This window comes from Podarcis gaigeae, assembly GCF_964106915.1.
Source record: "Podarcis gaigeae genome assembly, chromosome: 5".
NCBI classification, from domain to species: domain Eukaryota; kingdom Metazoa; phylum Chordata; class Lepidosauria; order Squamata; family Lacertidae; genus Podarcis; species Podarcis gaigeae.
The window spans coordinates 96581996-96601463 of NC_139681.1; the positions used below are offsets into that span (position 1 = coordinate 96581996).

At 48.2% G+C, this 19468-nt stretch overlaps 1 protein-coding gene across 7 annotated transcripts in view; it reads right to left on the minus strand.

Annotated features, from left to right (window-relative positions):
- Nucleotides 1–19468, minus strand: part of DIS3L2 (DIS3 like 3'-5' exoribonuclease 2) — a 201269-nt gene that overhangs the window by 89774 nt on the left and 92027 nt on the right. For all 7 annotated transcript variants that reach the window (XR_014564298.1, XR_014564299.1, XM_083739250.1 and 4 more), the window contains 4 exons: nucleotides 19296–19390; nucleotides 17453–17700; nucleotides 12534–12707; nucleotides 1256–1335 (listed from right to left, as the gene is read on the minus strand). Coding sequence is in view for 5 of the 7 variants with exons in the window: in XM_083739250.1 (XP_083595376.1) it covers nucleotides 1256–1335; nucleotides 12534–12707; nucleotides 17453–17700; nucleotides 19296–19390 (597 nt within the window). In the remaining 2 variants the exon portion in view is untranslated. The remainder of the gene's footprint in view (nucleotides 1–1255; nucleotides 1336–12533; nucleotides 12708–17452; nucleotides 17701–19295; nucleotides 19391–19468) is intronic.

Sequence of the window (19468 nt, forward strand, 5' to 3'; positions counted from 1 at the left end):
AAGAGGTGGAGCAGGGCTAGGATCTTAAACTGGTGTCAGGGGGGAGGAGATTCAGACGGGACTTCAACGGTCTAGGGTTTAAGACGTAGAGCTGCGCGCTGCGGCTTTGAAATGGAAACTGAACTTCAATAAAGACTTTTGTACATAACGACGACCTGGCGTTGGTCCTCTGTGAGCTGGGACCTTGGGGCAGCTCTGACAGACGTGCATCCAGTTAATGTACAATTGCACATGTACACATCACTTCGAACCTGGAAGTGACTGTAAAAATGGCAAAAACAGCCCTAAAGAGAGCCCAGAAAGGGCAAATAGGCACGAAAACAGCGCCTAGCAATCCCACAAGCCTTTGCAAGGGCAATTCCAGGAGCAATTGCACTGACCATTGAGGCCTGTGGCAAGTTGGAATTTGAGCGATTGTGGTCGGGTTTGGCATCTGGTAGTCTCCTCCAGTACCATAATTGATGCTTCTGAATTCTGGTGCTGGAGGAGACTCTTGAGAGTCCCGTGGACTGCAAGAAGATCAAACCTCTCCATTCTGAAGGAAATCAGCCCTGAGCACTCACTGGAAGGACAGATCCTGAAGCTGAGGCTCCAAGACTTTGGCCACCTCATGAGAAGAGAAGACTCCCTGGAAAAGACCCTGATGTTGGGAAAGATGGAGGGCAGAAGGAGAAGGGGACGACAGAGGACGAGATGGTGGGACAGTGTTCTCGAAGCTACCAGCATGAGTCTGACCAAACTGCGGGAGGCAGTGGAAGACAAAAGTGCCTGGCGTGCTCTGGTCCAGGGGGTCACGAAGAGTCGGACACGACTAAACGACTAAACAACAACAACTACAACTAGTGCTGCTGTTTTTTTCTAGGGTTGCCAGGGGTCAGAGGGTGTTTGCAGGCTTTTCCAATGGTGTTTCAAATATACGCAATTTCACGTAAATACACGGTGCCTTGGAGTGTAACGCCCACGTAAATTGAGAGTTGCCTGTACACACAAGGCTTCCTAATAATCAATCAATCACTGGCCAAGCTAACCTTGAACCATGCACTCTGACCACTAGTGGCTCTCACAAAGGTCTCTTGGCAGAGATCCTTTTAAGCAGGGCTGCTAGGGTGTGAACACAATTAACATTCATCCACATAGAGCCCTGTTCAAGTTCTTAACGCCCCTAATGAGCTACATGTTTGAAGACACACAGCAGCTGCTATAAATGGACATCCATGTGCACAGACACTAAAGTGACGTAGAAAACGCATCTTACCGTCCGGAAGTGGCTTGCAAGACAAAGCGTCGTCAAGGTCCCTGGCGGTTGACGGGTCAATGGTGAAGATGCATTCTTGCCTATCAAAAACAGGGAAGAAACAAAGAAAACTCAGCACCGGGGGCAGCAAGTTCATCTGTTTGAAAACCGGCTTCTGAAAGGGGCATGGATGTTATAGGAGGTGGATTTTTGGTCTGGTCCAACAGGGAAATTATTAGGTTCTTGTGCTTTGTTCAGATCACATGTCTCCAAATTGAGGGATAGTATATCACCAGGGCTGAGCTGTGAGCCAGGAAACTGCCAATTCAAATCTTGCCTCCTCTGCTATTTATTTAGAATCATAGAACTGTAGAGTGGGGTGGGACCCCGAGGGCTGTCTAGTCCAACCCCCGGCAATGCAGGAATCTCAACTAAAGCATCCATGACGATAAATAGGAGTAGCTGGGAAAGCTTAGAAGGTGGAGCATGAGACTCTTAATCTCAGGGTCGTCGGTTCTAACCCCACGTTGGGCAAATGATTCCTGAAATGCAAGGGCCCCTTCCAACTCTACAATTCTATGGTCTGCAGACCACTTAATAGCAATAAACAGATCACTAAGTGGTTTAGCTAAAGTAATATAAAATATTTATAAGAAAGCATCTATGAAATCAACACTTTAAAACCAAAAAGAGATTACAGTGGTACCTTGGTTCTCAAGCGTAATCCAGAAGTCCGTTTGACTTCCAAAATGTTTGAAAACCAAGGTGTGGCTTCCGATTGGCGCAGCCCCCCCCCCCCCCCGAAACAATAGCTGACAGCCTCATCGGACGTTCGGCTTCCAAAAAACATTTGAAAACCGGAACACTTTCTTCCAGGTTTTCAGCATTCGGGAGCCGAAATGTTTGAGTAGCCAGGTGTTTGAGAACCAAGGTTCCACTGTATAAAAATTATCATAGCATAGAACAAGCATGCATAATAAAATGGCATGCCATGAACCAACTCCCTCCTCAGTCCCTCTGTCTGTAGCTTGGGGCAACAGCGCTCGCCTGTTAAAAGCAGTGTATAAATTTTACTGTACCTACAACACACACATTTATTTATGTATTTCATATGAATGGCAGGTTGAATGCCAATTTTTATTTCTTCATGTTTGCCCTTCACAGGGTATTGTTGTTGTTAGATTTGCATAACCTGCCTCGGGCTTTAAGTTATGCAGCTCTAGAGCTAGCGAGAGAATTCCTCTTTCATGTGCTCGGAGACCCGCTATCCGGTGACAAACTGACTGCAGCTATAACCTGCTTCCACAGATACATATTCCTTCAATTAAAAACCCATTAATGAATGGAATTTCAAAAAAGCGACCGCATTCCAAGATACACTGCTTACATAACGTCTCGATTTACAGTCTTCGGCAGAATCACGTCCGAACGGAGAGGGAACGCCCCACTCATGCAAGGGGACCCACGTGCCCTTATCAGGCCGAGTTAGAGCCCAGGGCACTACGACTGTGACCCCGGACGCCAGCCATCCGACACTTGAGCTCAGCCGGGCAGATGACGTGCAGCGGTAGACAGCAGGGAGCTTAAAACAACTGCTCTCTTGTGCTGACAGGTCTTAAGAGAAAGGATTAAGGGCTCCTTGAGAAACCAGAGGCCGCATGGGTTTTGTTTCAATGGAACAGGTCGCTTAGTCCAGCTGTTTGGTGCTGCAACCGCAAAGCCCTGCCACCCATCGCGATCTGTAGCTGCAGGCAGTTTAGAAATTAATAGGCTGGCAGCAGCAAAGGGCCTGCGTTGGAAATGAACGGAACATAAATACGCCGGTGCCAGAACTCTCAAAGCACATCGAGGGAAATGTAGCAACAAGCAGGCGCTCCGCTTTGAGATGCTCGGCCAATTAAATCTATTAGCGAGGTCAACAATGGGGCCCCGGTTCACGAGAGTCCATGCCTGCAGGGAGTGCGGTATGGAATCCCAGCTCCGGACCACTGAACGCCCAAAACATATCAGGCCCCCTTTTCCTCCTGTGCAAGAAGGGAGAGGCAGCATGCAACAGATCTGCTGACGGACTTGCAGGGCTGAGTTTACGGCAGCTTATTTAAAGCATCCCTGGATGCAGCCTTCATGGGCTTGTTCGCAGTTGCAGCCTACCTCATCCTGAAGCCTTATAGGGTGGCTTATGGGAAAACTAAAACCCCAATCTCACTCCTAATTAATGCAACTTATTCAGGCTGTAATAACTGGTGGGTGGGTGGGTGGATGGGAGCTAAAACTTCTGTTTGTGCCTCTGGTGACTGATTGCAATGAGCAGATGATGTTCGACAGTCTTGTTCTCCCTGAGGCTTGTTGCTTATTGCAAAATATTTATTCAGACAGAAGCCAAAGCGGCTTACAGCAGAAACAAAAGTGGTCAAACGGCCAGACTGCTAAGTCATTTCAGGCAGCAGCTGATAGCTCACATAGTTGAATACTCCTCTCCAAACAAATACACACAAAAACCCTACATACGGAAAAGCAGCACATTGGTGTCCTGGCTTCCACTCCAAAACGCACAAACAGAGGCTCTTACTTGCAAGTTAGAAAGATATATTTAATCAGGCAAACAATAGTATAGGCTCAGTGACACTCTCAACTCAACCCCTGCTCCTTTGGAAATGACCATGCAAAGCCCAAAGCAGTATTTCAACTTGAAATGTAGAACTGCATCCTGAACATGCATGCTAGCTCCCATTCTGATCTCCTAGTACAGCATGGAGGCCATGCAGGCATGCTGAACCAGAGGCCTCCCTTCACTCAGTCAACTCATTTCACAAAGACAAAATGTAAACTATAAACACACTTCAGCAACAAGCGTCATCCATGAGAGGTGAGAGCTCAGCTATGGCCTTTTGTTTACTACAGTTTGGATTTTGTGGGTCTCGTTTAAACTTTAACAAGGCACCGCCATGACATTTAACTGTAAAAGGTGACTGCATGTCTAGACAACTACATCTTGAAGCTGGTCTCATTTCTCTTCCCATTGTGAGCAGACACAAGGGAACGCTGACCTGCGAGGTATTCGGCCCGGCACCCAGACTTCTGCGCACTTGCTCTCTTGACTCAAGAGGGCTGGCATTTCAAAACTGGGTGGGTGGGGTATTTTTAGATCCTTTAAAGTCTAAACCATTGTTTCTAGGACCTTGCTGAGCTCCTTCTTGGAACGATGCATCTCAGGCCTGGAAAACAACCATTTTCACTCGGGAATAGGCGTCCCTCCTTGCTTCAAGCATGTTTTATGCATGAAACAGTATTTTATAGCAACAGCAGGAATACACCCCAATCTCATCACAGCAAACACCCGTCCCCAATCATTGGGTAAGTTAGACATACAATCATAGAATTGTAGAGTCAGAAGGGTCCCCCACGCGTCATCTAGGCCAACCCCACTGCAAGGCAGGAATCTCAGCTCAAGCATCCATGACAGATGGCCATCCAAGCTCTGCTTAAAAATCTCCAAGGAAGGAGAGTCCACCACCTCTCGTGGTCGAGTGTTCCACTGTCGAACAGCACTCACTGTCAGAAAGTTCTTCCTGACGTTTAGTCGGAATCTCTGTTCTTGTAACTTGAAGCCACTGGTTCAGATCCTCCCTTCTGGAGCAAGAGAAAACAAGCTTGTTCCTTTTCCATATGACAGCCCCTGAGATATCTGATCATATCTCCTCTCAATCTCCTCTTCCCCAGGCTAAATATACCCAGCTCCTTCAACTGTCCCTCATCAGGCTTGGTTTCCAGGCCCTTGACCATCTTGGTTGCCCTCCTCTGCACACCTTCCAGCTTGTCAACATCCTTCTTAAACTGTGGTGCCCCTAATTGGACACAGTACTCTAGGTGTGGTCTGATCAAGGCAGAATAGAGTGGTACTATTACTTCTCTTGATCTGGACACTATACTTCTGTTGATGCAGCCTAGAATAGAATTAACTTTTTTTTGCTGCTGAATTACACTGTTGTTCTTTAAAAAAGAAAAGATCTGGCTATGCTAACCCCATCTATCATTTTTTACAGACACCAGGACTCCTATTCTGCCAAAAAACGTAACAGAAAGCACAGCTATACAACAAATCATTCTGGTTAGAGTGAAAGCTAAACCTGTTTGTGACTGCAAGGTACACACATCCATAATAATCTAGCTATTGCGACCCAGGGAAACATAATATGTCCTCCTGCTAGATTTCTGTGGGTTGGAACTGGCACCCCATCAAAGCACCAGTCTGCTCCATGAGCTGCAAGCCACCAGCACTAGTCTACAGCTAAATTTTCTTACAGAGGCAAAGAGGATAGGGGAGAGACCAGGAAAGCTTCAAGAAGCAAAGTTTCAGCACCATCAATACTCCTCAAATGTCCACCTTGACGTAATAAAGGAATCTGGCCCTGCTATTTTTGCTGAGATAATGAGATTTCTGGGCTCCGGTGATCCACTTATGCTCCCACTCTCACTCCTACACAGGAAACCCACTTGCATCATCATGCCAAACAACTTTTAATCAGGAGACACCGGCTCATCTAATCCTGCTGGGCTGAGACAGGCTTTCTGTCAGATGGTTTTGTGCATCTGAAAGTCTTCCGCCTTGTCTAGGCTGAGAAGCTGGTGAGACAGGGCTTCAGGGCTGCCATTTTGTATTACAGCTCAGAAGTTAAGACCTGCTCAGGCTTGGTCCCAAGTTATCAAGAAGCTGTCATCAACTGCAGGAGATAGGGAGAAGAGTGGCTTGTTAAAACCCACAACTGCAGTCTCCTAGATTAGATGGGACTGATCTATTGAAATCACGGGAGGACAGGCCACTGAGACCATTTGGTGTCATCCTCAGACTTGTTAACTCCACTGCTCAGCCCTAACGCCACATCATTTATGAATAAGTTAACTTCCAAGTGCAGATTCTTGGGAGAATACATTTCTCTCCACTGCGAGAGCCGGCCGTTTACGCCAACTCTCTTCTCCCTCTCGCTTTCCCAGTTGCCATTCCACTAGTTTTGCCAGAGTTTGTGCTCCTTTCTGTTCTTCTCATTTGGGCAAGCCTTGTTTCCTCAAAGGAGCCTTCTTTCCTTTCATAGCTTCCATCAGGCGACAGAATGCTCCTCCACAGAAAACAATATCCCCTTAAACAGAACACGAGCACATCAGGGAGAAGGATCCCAAGCCTGGCTCCCAACATGCTGGCTTTCCACACAGAGGGTTTTATTCCGACCGGCTGACATTCAATTCCATCTTGCTTGTCATCTGAATTGGCACCACCCCAACCCAGGTCAGCCATCTCAGGGAGAGCTAGACACACCGGCAAATTATATACATGGGGGTACTAAGCCCAAGTAAATTGCTAACATGAAGTGGCAGGCCTGAATAGCTCAGTTGGTTAGAGTGTGGTGCTGATAACACCAAGGTTGCAGGTTCAATCCCCCTATGGGACAGATGCATATTCCTGAACTGCAGAGGGTTGGACCAGATGCTCCTCAGGGGCCCTTCCAACTCGACAGTTTTATTATTCTTTAGCCACCTTTCCATGCCTGTGAACCAACTTATATCCCATTGTTTCCACCACCACAATATCCCTTTTCCTTAACTCTAATTTAAAATGGCTTTTAATGCTTTTTTGATGCTGTTACCCACCTTGGGATCTTAAACAGTGAAGGGCAGGTAATAAATATAATAGCAGCAGCGATAAACTACTCAACTTGAATGAGACCCATTAATTTGTGGTTTGGTGCACCTCCGTTGGAGAACAGGTTCTGACAGACGGCAGCCAGGCTTAGCAAGCTCCACACCACCAGTCGTCGTCCCCACAACTTATCAGTTCCCTGCACATTTCTACACATCCTGTTCCAGGAGCACAGGTTTTGCTGTTCCTAGAGTTATCACCAGCTTGTGGCATGGACAGTTTCCAGGCACTGAGCTATTTTATCAGATCTGCGCCTTCCACCAGCTGAGGGGAACCCTCTGTCCCCGGGAGCCATGCTCCTTCCCTTCCAGCTCCCTGAGCCAAATCTGTCCCCTCCACCTCTCCTTTTGTCAGCCGACAAGCCTCTAAATATTAGCGTTGCTAATCCCAACAGGGCGGGCTGTGCTACAATGCAGGGACTTTCCCGTTGCCTGGAGTTTCCAGCTAGAAACAGTGCTGAGAACAGCACCTCCGTGCCTAGGACAGAACAAAAGCCAGGCGAGGAATGCTTTGGCACGCTTGTTCAACTGACACCAAGGAAATCTTTAGTCCCCTCGGAAGATCCTGCTTGCCATTTTAAGTAACATCCAGAATCACCTGGTGCCATATCTCTGAACCCATGAAGATTTCAAGCGGATCACCTTGATCCATGTCAGAACACCAGGGAGTGGTGGGTGGAAACTGATGAGTGGGGCAGCGGGAGAAGCAGGGTTGGAGACTGACTTGGAAGAAAGGGTCAGTGGATACAGAGGAACCTGTATCAGCCGGAAGACGAGAGGCAGAGGCAGGAGAATCTGCAGGAGTGAAGAACAAGTGCAGGAGAAGGGAGAGGTTGGTCAGGCTGGTGGGAAGTCAAGGGCTCCCAAACCATTTATTTATTTGACTGACTGACTGACTGACTGACTGGTTGGTTGGTTGGTTGGTTGGTTGGTTGGTTGGTTGGTTGATGATTGATTGATTGATTGATTGATTGATTGATTGATTTACTACCCTTCATCAAAATATCTCTGGGTGGTTCACTGTCTCCTCCTGCCCACTTGTCTCCCAGGACCAGAGGAGAACTGAAGAGGGAGGAGCAGAAACAGGGTGCACTTGGGGATAGTCTCTGCCTGCTTGCATGCAGCTTGGATTCTTCCCCTTTCTATCAATGCCTCTTAAAAAAAAAAAAACTGTTCACTTAATGGACCCTGCCTCTATAACCCTGAAAACGACCCTGCAATGTTGGCCAGCCTTATTCACATGCTGCAGCTAAGGAGACTAAAGCTCAGGAAAAGAGGAGTAGTGCATTAGGCCAGCTCATGTATTTGTGACCATGGGCCAGACCTCACCTGTCTCACAGCTCCTAACTAACCAGCAAACTAACTCAGTCAAGAATCCTCTGCCTGTAAACTTCTCTCAAATGTGGGTGGGGGGACCCCCAGAACCACAGGTGGTCCTCCTTGGAGATTCCCATCTATGAAAGCAATGTTTCATTAACTCCGCCTACAGGGATGCAGCAGGCTCATTAACTACTGCCGGTTTTAACAGAGCTCCTCTTCTGGGCTTAGGTCTCTCAGGCAACAATGCTTGTTTGCTTGTCTGTTGTGTTCAAAGCCTGGCACCCCTAACGTCTGAGACAGGGTTTCAGGGCGGCTTAGAACAAACTCCCCATTTTGGATGGCAACCCACCTCACGGATCCGTCCGATTTCCTTGCCGCAACACCCTTTTAACTGCACTAGGTATTTTTAGTTCATTGTTTTCTATTTTGGCAGCTGAGAAAGTGCAGTGTGTAATTCTACCTCCAGTTTCATATTCCTTCTTAAAAGTGAATACAACATCCTGTTTATAATAATAAAATCACTGGTTGGCAGGATGACACTCGGTGGAAAAAAGAGGGAGAGAGTGAAGAATAAAGACAGAGAGAGAGAGAGAGAGAGAGAGAGAGAGAGAGAGAGAGAGAGAAAGCAACTGGAAAATTGAGAGCCAGCACATTTTGGTGCCAAGTTTCACATTTGCAACGGTCCAGAGGAGGTCACAGGTCTTGCTCGCAACTGAAGGCGAGGAGTGAAGAACGATCCCCTCAAACACTCCCTTGTTAGACCATGTACGCCATCTCCTTTCGAGCAAGGGATTTGCCCTTTTCAGGAAATGTGACGTGAGGCTTTTCCCGCAGTCATCCGAACAACAGGAGACATGGAAAAGGCAGTGCGGCTCAGCCCAGAATGACCCTTCTCTCTCTCTCTCTCTCTCTCTCTCTCTCTCTCTCTCTCTCTCCAGGATTTGGGGTTTTCTTTCTTTTCCCACTCTGGGAGGACTTTCCTGGCTAGGTTGCTTGCCCCAGTTTAGCAGCAAGAGAAACAAAAAGATATGAATGAAATTAAAAACACTTGGAAGAAGCCACAGAAGCAGCTTTGGGGTTTCTTAGGTTCACTTAACATTTCCTTCCCCAGCGTTGCCCCTGCACCCTGGGTGGAAAGTTGCGCTTCAACGTTTCCTTTGACACACACCCCTTGCTTTTCTCCTGCACTCTGTGCCATAAAAACTGGCAAGGGGGGAGGGAGGCAAGGAAAAAGACAGAAGGCGGTGGAGAGGAGGAAGAGGCCTTGGACCCTGCAACTTTGGCCGCTCCATCCCTTCAGCCTTTTCAATGCCGTTTGGAATTCCAAAAGAACACATCGCCGTTTCCACCTTCGCCTTTGCTTGCTTTGTTCGGCTGTGAAACATTGGCTCTAATCAATCCAGCCAGAAGAGCAAAAAATAAATGAAACTGTGCCCCCCGCTTCCTTAAATGAAGACATATCGGACATGAGAAAGGCAGCGATTTTATTTTTCACTGTTCTCAGAGAGGACAGGGCAGGAATGGATGGGCTCCCAATGCAGGTAAAGGTAAAAGGTAAAGGACCCCTGGAGTCAAAGGCGACTAAGGAGTTGTGGCGCTCATCTCGCTTTCAGGCCAAGGGAGCTGACGTTCGTCCACAGACAGCTTTTCCAGGTCGTGTGGCCAGCAAGACTAAACCGCTTCTGGTGCAACAGAACACCATGGCGGAAACCAGAGTGCACAGAAATGCCGTTTATCTTTCCACCACAGTGGTACCTATTTATCTACTTGCACTGGCGTGCTTTCAAACTGCTAGGTTGGCAGGAGCTGGGACGGAGCAATGGGAGCTCACCCCGTTGCGGGGATTCTGCTGACCTTCTGATCAGCAAGCCCAAGAGGCTCAGTGGTTTAAGCAGAACTTCTACAGGCAAGCAAAGGAACAAGCTGCCTTCTTCCCTGGGGGTTCTCTCAAGAGAAAACTTCTCCGCCCCGTGGAGGCGGGGAAGGCATTTTACAGAAGTCTGTAGTACAGGGTGGCTTACGCAGAGAGCAGGGGCAGGGTCTTCTGGAAACTTGGCAACCTGGAACACACTGCCTGCAGCAGCAATGGGCTCTTCCGCCCTGAGGGTAGAAAGGTATTGGGCTATACCACTACAGACTGTGCAGGTGGGAGTTTCTGCTGTGGGTGCATACAAAAAATCCCTGTACATAGAAGCTTAGCGTAAGAACGTAAGAGTCCTGCAGCTGGATCTAGAGGCCAGCAGCTGATCTAATCAAGCATCCTTGTTTCCTGCTTGGCAGGGGGTTGGACTCGATGGCCCTTGTGGTCTCTTCCAACTCTAGGATTCTATGATCCTGTCCTCACAGCGGCCAACCAGATGCCTATGCCCTCAAGGGAGAAGAGTTTTAATCCTTTTCAAACCCTGTACATCTCCTTGACATGCTGGTTTTCTATATGCAGGAAGGGGTCCTGCTTTGTTGCACAAAAGAGGATTCAACAATACAAATCCCCGCTTGTAACATGAAGCGAAACAGTCCAGAGACAGGGCTCTCGCCACGGTGAGAATTAGGCCTGAGTTCCCGTGGGCACTGGCAGGTTCTGAGGCTCTGCCAGCACTGAAAGAAGATTCCACCTACAAGAAAGAAGATTCCACCTAAACATTAGGAAGAACTTCCTGACAGTAAGAGCTGTTTGACAGTGGAATTTGCTGCCAAGGACTGTGGTGGAGTCTCCTTCTTTGGAGGTCTTTAAGCAGAGGCTTGACAACCATATGTCAGGAGTGCTCTGATGGTGTTTCCTGCTTGGCAGGGGGTTGGACTCGATGGCCCTTGTGGTCTCTTCCAACTCTATGATTCTATGATTCTATTCTATGATTCTATGAAGCGGGAGGCTTAAGGAACAGGGGTGTACGACAAGCAGCACTGACACTCCAAGCAGTGTGGTTTGGAGGCGCTCCTGGACAAGAGCACCGAAGAATATCACCAGAAGAGGCCTCCCCCATGCTTCGAAGGTGTCTGCTGCTCTGATCAGCCTAATAGATGGGCCAGGCACCCATTAGCCAGCTAGTCAAAGCAACTGTTCCTGGCGCTCTAGTGTGCCCAGTCGTGCCTCAGCCCCCAGAACTCACGCTGTGGTTTGGAGAAGAAGGTGTGCAAGAGCTCAAGCAGAAGAGCACTCTCCTCTTTTTGCAGTTTCCAGCAACTGGTATTCAGATGCACTGCTGCCTCTAGCTCTGGAAGGAGAGCACAGGCATTGCGGCTCGTAGCCCTCGATCCCAGATGCTTTCTGCGTGCCGCAGAATTTGAGGAAGTGGAACACCGCAGTTAGTGCAGATAACTGCAGCGTGATTGCCGACAGGAGTGAAGCCTTGCCAGTGTGTTATACTCCTGCTCAAAGATCTGCACTGGCAGATTACTCTCTGGAACTCTCTGCTGTATTGTTTTTGGCATCTGTTAAAAACCTTCATTTCAACAAAGCTACCCAGACATGTCAAAAGCTGCATGTTACAATCACTTATGGTTTTATCGCGTGCAATAGTTTTAAAAATACTGATTTTATTTATCTTTCGTTAACATTTTGTGTCAACTTGTTTTTTTTTTTTTTAATTTTCTTTCGGCTGACTTTTTAAAATGAATATTTTAACTTGTTTTATGTGATCTGCTTAGAGGCTGGCTGGCAATCCGAGCCAATATCTGTAGACTCAAGAGATGGGCCTCTGATGAGCTACGCAGCTTATGAAAAGGGAGGAAGCAAAAGCTGCTCTCAGCGCTTTCGTTGCAAAGAGTGCATGAGCCACCAAAGCCCACAGGCAGGTCTGAAGATTTCCAACAATCCTCACCACGTTTCCTGCTTTCCATACGCTGGTCAACAGACACGACCCATAAACCGTGTTCTACAAAGTTGACAGTTTTATTATCAAAATGTGCCCAGCAAGAGGGATCCACGCTACTGAGAAACCTGCTACTGTCGCAGTCACAATTAGATCCATGAAAAAGAAAATGAAATTAATGGTACTGTCTGTACATTTTGCACCCCACCATGCCAAAAGCTGTAACACTGGACCAAAAATAAATAAGTAAAGGCCCCAAAGTTCTCCAGTTTGAGCCTTTCATTCGAATATGCCCTCCTGTCCTCACAAGTCCTTTAAAGGCAAAACTTCCCAAACACAGTAGCTGTCTGCATCCAACCGAAACTCGAGACAACTTGGCCTATTTTCCCTGTGAAAGAATCCCAGACCAACTGCAGCCCCATCCCAAGGCAACCTGCAAGCGGACAAGAGGCCTGAAAGAAAACGGCTGAGATTTTTACCTTAAATCTCTCCTCTTGGCAAATTCTTCTGGTGGGATAACCCAGGGGAGGCTCTGGGGAAGGCACTGCAGGACGCCTGGCTGGAAGTCCGAAAAATCCACGCCGTATTCCGTGAGGATGCCTTCCGTTTCCGGCTCAATTTCACCAGCCTGCCCGAGACTTTGAGCCAACTGCCTATGAAAAGGAGACACAGATGTCGAAGAAGAAGGGCATAATCATTTTGAGCAGGTTACAGGATACTTTAACAACCCCCAATGGAGCATGCAGGTGGGGGCGTGTTCTCTACTGAGCTAGAGGAGAAAGGGAAACAGCTAAGAGGATACAGCAGCCTGCTCCATCCTGATGCTGTCCAGACAATATAATAATAATAATTTATTATTTATACCCCACCCATCTGGCAAGGTTTCCCCAGGTACTCTGGGCGGCTTCCAACAGAATATTAAAATACAATAACCTATTAAACATTAAAAGCTTCCCTAAACAGGGCTGCCTTCAGATGTCTTCTAAAAGTCTGGTAGTTGTTCTTCTCTTTGACATCTGGTGGGAGGGCATTGCACAGGGCGGGCGCCACTGCCGAGAAGGCCCACTGGCCACACAGGCTAAGGGTGATGGGAGTTCTATTTGAAAACATCTGGAAGGCACCAAAATGGGGGAAGGCTGGGGCACACTTTCTGCTGGATTACAATATGCATGAAACCTTGCAGAGCAGCAGAAACCAACCTGCCTATATTCTACACTTAGGATGGGACACAGTAGACAAGAAAGTCAGGTCTGAACACTAAAGACCCAGGCTCAAATTCTTCGCTCAGCTGGAGGGGGGGAAATCACCCTGGCTACTGCTTGATCACACGACTGCCTGCTAGCTTGTAAACTAATTGCAAGCTCTGAAACACTTTCTGGGCATTGTATTAGAAAGAAAGATTAGAAATCTTTACCCTGCGGCAAAAGATTTGAAGGAAGGGAGAAGTTCTTCCTTAGGGATTGCCACATACATGCAAGGATTAGTTACAAAAGTGGCCTGAATATAAGCCTCACTTTTTCCCAAATTCCGACCATGAAAAGTTAAAGTGCATCTTAATTTCACGACCTTACAAAAACTGGCCTTTACGATACCACTGCTGAAACAGATATACAGTAAAATGGAACAGGTGTGAGTGCCTGCAGAATTTTAAGGGAGCGAGTTATATTCGGGTATTGTCTTTTCTTCTTCTTTCCTCGCGAATTTTAAAGGTGCGGCTTATATTCGGGTGCGGCTTATATTGGGGCCAATACGGTATCTTGATGCCAACGGCCAACAAAGTGGTTCTCTCCAGCTCAGGGAGAGACCAGGGTGGAGTCACCCTCCTGCTACAGATCTCCATTTGGCTTCCCCTGGCTTAAAACACACCGTTCAGACTTAAAGAAGGGGAAGGGAGATTAGTAGCAAGGTTCAAAGACCTATTCTTGGATAAATTCAGGATTAAGTTGCCCAGCATATTGCTGCAGGTGCTTTTTACATCCAGCAAGAAAGGGCCACAAACAATGAGATCTTCCCCACGGGACAGGACAATACGTTGTGCAGACCTGCATCAGACAGAGCTAAGAGGCAGACATGACTGGTTCTTGGAGAAAATGGGATGCGTAGAGCAGTCTGGCCTGGCAACAAGGATGAGTCATTTGAAAAAGAAAATTATTCTATCATTATGTTTGTTGGGGAAATCTCCGAGACAAATGGCGAAGTAGCAAGTTACAGGAAACAGGGAGGTTCCCCAGACGCAACACTGAGGACTCAAGCAGAGCTGTTCTGCGCAGAGCTGAATTGTTAGAGGCAGGCAAGCCATCTACCCTATGCAGGAAAGAAAGCTTTTTCTACACCTAGGTGAGACATGTGCCTTATTCCTTGGCACATCCAGGCCCCTCCACGGTTATGCATATTCAGATGCAAGCACTTTGGGGCAGGAAAGGGAAAGAGATGGGAAGCAAAGTCCAACCCCAAGACTTTTTGCAACCAGCAACAGCAAGTGTGAGAGACTCAGCAGAACTATTGGTAATGAGGGCCAGACGTATTTGCACTATCACAAATGGTGTGTGTGTGAAAAAACTGAACTGTTCACAGTTCTTATCCGTTCCCTTTCTGTGATGCCAGTCTTGGCATTACTGCTCCCCAGGGAACTTCCTTAATACCCTTCTGCAGATCCCCAGACAACACTAACGTCCTGCTACAGAGAACAGCAAGAGGATATCTTAGGCAGTTGGAAAAGCAGACAATGGTGATGTTGTGCAGATGCATCCGTATTAACTGGCAGATCTCAGCCAAGGGGCCTCAATAACGTCGAACAACTAGGAGCTACTCCCAGTTTTTCACAAGTGTTTCCAGTAATGCCAAAAAGCATCTCCCCTTTGGGTGATTTATCCACATCCCATGCAAAAATATTTGAATACCCACTTTTATAATGCCCTTCACTTACCCTCACTGCCCAACTGCACTCAGTGACCTCATTTTGTAGCCATAGCCAACTGGGTAATTAGCAAAGTGACCTCATTGCATCACCCAGGTAAGTAATTCAGGAAAGAGGAATGTTGCCAAAATGCAGGCAACAAAGGAAACAATGGCACCAGGCAAGATTTGATTTTTTAAGAGGACAATAAATCTTCGTAATATCTAAGTGGCTGCATTTTTTACATTTTCAGGAAAAATGCCTACGCCACTGAATTTGGTATTGCAAAATCGAAACTGGGAAGCTTTCGCATCAGCTCTTTCTCAGCTCAAACTGACCCAAGCTCTATCAATCTCAGGCGCTTGCCCACTGTGGAAGAGCAAAGTTTGATGGGTGGTGGGAGCCAATGCAGCTTGGGGGCTCAGCTCTGACTGATTTGCCAAGTGTGCCCTTGCTCTCAATAACCAAAGAGGCAACAGAGGTCAGGAAATGATAGTAAGGTCAGTGTCAAGACACTCAGTGAGGCCTCCAGATCTTCGGACACTTGCACCCAGCAAGCCTTGGCATATTCCAGCCAAGTGTCCCAAGCGTTATCTCTAAATCCTGACCCCTCCAGAGATGCAGAATGCTTAAACCTGAACCACCTGCACACCTGCCTCTTATCTGCCTCCTGCAGTTGCAATGCAGGTACCACCCTAAGACCTGTAGGGGGATATGATGGGATTCTTCCACCTTCAGCTACACACACACACACACACACAACCCATTATCTGTCCTCTGCTGCTACTTTCCCCACGAAAAGCAAACTGCAAAAAACAACAACACCCTCCTCTGTTCACCTGTTGAAGCAGCCACCTTCCAAGAGGAAGGACCTTTCGACTGACCACCAGGTGGCACCCAAGAGTTGCGGAAGTGAACCCCCTCCCCTAAAAGCACACCACCAGGACACAGTCCTGGTTTCACTCGCCCCTGATCAGGATCCACTTCCAAGGGGGATTCTGAGGGCACAACCTCAAAGGAAACCCCATTCTCTTTTTCACATTTCTTAGGGTAAGCGGCAGGGCAGGCAGAGAAGGTTCGTACCACACAAGACCAACATCTTCCAGGTGGGGCAGTCCCTTGCCTGAAACCCTGGCAAGCTGCAGACAGTGACACCATTGGGTCACCACTAGGTAAAGGGCCTTCTCAGTAGTGGCACCCACTCTGTGGAACACTCTCCCATCAGATGTCAATGACCTATACAACCTTTAGAAGACCTCTGAAGGCAGCCCTGCATAGGGAGGTTTTTAATGATGTTTCATTATGTTTTTATATTCTGTTGGGAGCCGCCCAGAGTGGCTGGGGCAACCTAGTCAAATAGGTTGCATATAAATACTAAATTATTATTATTATTATTATTATTATTATTATTATTATTATTATTATTAATGCCACCTCCTCACTTAAGATGATGGTGATGATGATAAATTTATACCCCACCCATCTGGCCGGGTTTCCCCAGCCACTCTGGGCAGCTCCCAATAGAATATTATTATTAATAATAATCATAAAAGCGATAAAAGATCAAACATTAAAAACCTCCCTATACGGGGCTGCCTTCAGATGTCTTTCAGCCAGCAGCCACATGCTGGATGACTACAATGTGCTCCATGTGCAGCTTCACTTGGCTTGGTTCAGAAGATGCAGCCAGTGCCGAATGCGGCACCAAGATTGCCATGCTAGGCTCCTGCTAAGGGAGCTGTACTGCTTACCACTATGCTACCAGTCCTGCTCATGATTTGACCCTCGGCCCTGAATAACCTGGGACCAGGTTACCTAAGGCACCACCTTGCCCAGTATATCGCTGCCTGGCAACAGCACTCCTCAAATGGTTGACTGCTGAGAATGCTACATACCCCCAGCAGTGGACTTCATATACACTAGGAACTGGGCTTTTAGTGTTGATGCACCAGTCCTCTGGAATCAGTTACCTACGGCTGCCTTGGGCTCCTTCAGGACGAAGGGCAGGATATAAATTAATCAGACAAGTGACCAGTGTTTTTGACATTAAGGCATCTACAGAAGCATCGTTTGTTTGAGAAGGCTTCCCCCTTAAGTGGGACCCAGTCATTTTATAGGAGTATTGTAGGAATTGTTTTATTGCTCTTAGCATACTGAGTCTGTAACCTCATGTGCTTTGATTTTATTCTTTTGACTGCCAAGGCGGCTTATGAAACCTGCGAATACATAAATAAATACAGTCATACCTCGGGATAAATACGCTTCAGGTTGAGTGCTTTCGGGTTGCGCTCCGCGGCGACCCAGAAGTAACGGAGCACATTACTTCCAGGTTTTGCCACTCGCCCATGCGCAGACGGTCAAAATGACGTCACGCGCATGCGCGGAAGCAGCAAAACGCCACACGCGAAGATGCGTCTTACCTTCTGTTCGGGATGTGAGCAGGGCTCTGGAACGGATCCCGTTCACATCCCGAGGTAACACTGTACCTATGTGCACACATACCCGAGGGCAAAGTTGCTGTCTTCCCTCCAGTCCACGATACGGCAGATGAACAGCGTGTTGGAATAGTCCTCAGGCCTGGTGATGAAGTCCGGCGGGCAGTCAGCCAAGGCCACGTACGCACGAGGCACTCTGTGGTCCACGGGAGAGAACATGGCGCACTTCTTGAAGAGCTCGCTGTTGCGGTCGGTCAGGAGGCGGATGAAGCCGGTGGCTGCCCTGGAATGCTTTTTCTCCAAGATGTAGACCACCTGCAGGAGCCACAGGAAGTTGCAGGAAAGGGATGCATTTAATTTCAAGGGATGCAGGGATGCAGGAAAGGGATGCATTTAATTTCAAACAACAGAGCAAAGGAGCCAAGCCCAGACCAAACCCACGGCGTGCCGAAATGCTTTCACGTGGGCCATGACTACTCCTCTTTTTAAAGAACACTCCCCAGAGGTGAGAAGCAGCTGGCCGGTCTTGTGCCTGCAGGGCAGCCACGGCCACATAAGAACAAAGAGGGGAGGCAGCCTATTCTGGACTGGACATTGCAATCACCTGGAAGGAGCAGCTCCAAATCTCTGGGGGAACTCCAGGATCCAATGCTCTCATGGGAGGCACAAGTGGTGACATCAGAGGTTAGGAGTGCCTATTTCCACCCACAGCTGGTTTGGCAGCTACAGCCCCTTGACTTGGCCATGGCACTCCATGCTCTGATAACCTCCAGACTGGACTACTACAATGTGCTTTGCATAGGCTGCCCTTAAAGACAATTTGGGAGCTTCAGCTGATCCAGAATGTAGCAGCCAGGTTATGTTTAGGACTCACATAAGGTAAAGGTAAAGGTACCCCTGCCCGTACAGGCCAGTCTTGACAGACTCTGGGGTTGTGCGCCCATCTCACTCAAGAGGCCAGGGGCCAGCGCTGTCCGGAGACACTTCCGGGTCACGTGGCCAGCGTGACAAAGCTGCATCTGGCGAGCCAGAGCCGCACACGGAAACGCCATTTACCTTCCCGCTGGTAAGCGGTCCCTATTTATCTACTTGCACCCGGGGGTGCTTTCGAACTGCTAGGTTGGCAGGCGCTGGGACCGAGCAGCGGGAGCGCACCCCGCCGCAGGGATTCAAACCGCAGACCTTTCGATCGGCAAGTCCTAGGCGCTGAGGCTTTAACCCACAGCGCCACCTGCGTCCCAGGACTCGCATAACCCGGTTTAAAATAGCAGCACTGGTTGCCAGTTTGTTCACATGCCCTAAAGAAATCAGGTCCCCCCAATATCAGATGTCCTTGAGCTGAAATAGGATTTTATTTATTGCACCGGCATCCTGCTTTTCCTGCAAGGAGCTCTAGGATGAGTGCAAAGATCCCCACGGCACAGCCCTGTCTGATGACCTCAACAAGAACGGTGTGGTAAGTGAGGCTGAGAGAGAGAGACGAGCCCAAATGAACCCAGGGAGCGCTTCATGGCTGAGTGGGGAATTCTTAACATGATCCCACTTCAACATGTCGCCCTGAGCATTTGTGGCACTCAAAGCTGAGCATCTCACAAACAGCCAGTGAGTGGGTGATTGGATGAAGCAAAAGGCTTGGATGAGAGTCTTATGCCCAAGGAGCTGGAATGCAGGAAGTGACATTATACCAAGCCAGGTCACGGCGTCCATTTGGCTTAATCTTGACTACACTGACCTCCAGCAGCTCTCCATGATTTCAGTGTGTGGGGTTCTCCCCTAGCTCTACCTAGAGATGCCTGGGACCTGGGTGAGACCTGGGACCCTCTGCTGCTGTGGCCGTTCCCCTTGCTTTCAGGGGAATGGAAACAAACCCTTCCGACAGTACACTGAGGTCAGTTCCAATGGGATGCTACCTTGGCAGTCTTCTGCAGGAACTGGTCCGGATCGTTCGGCTTGGAAGAGTCTTCCTGTTTCGCATGGCGGGGGCCGCAGGTCTCCAGGTCCCTCCCTACGGAACACACACATAAAAACGCACACATTACAATTGCTTCCTTCCCTTCCTTCGAGCCTTTTAATGTCCCTGCCT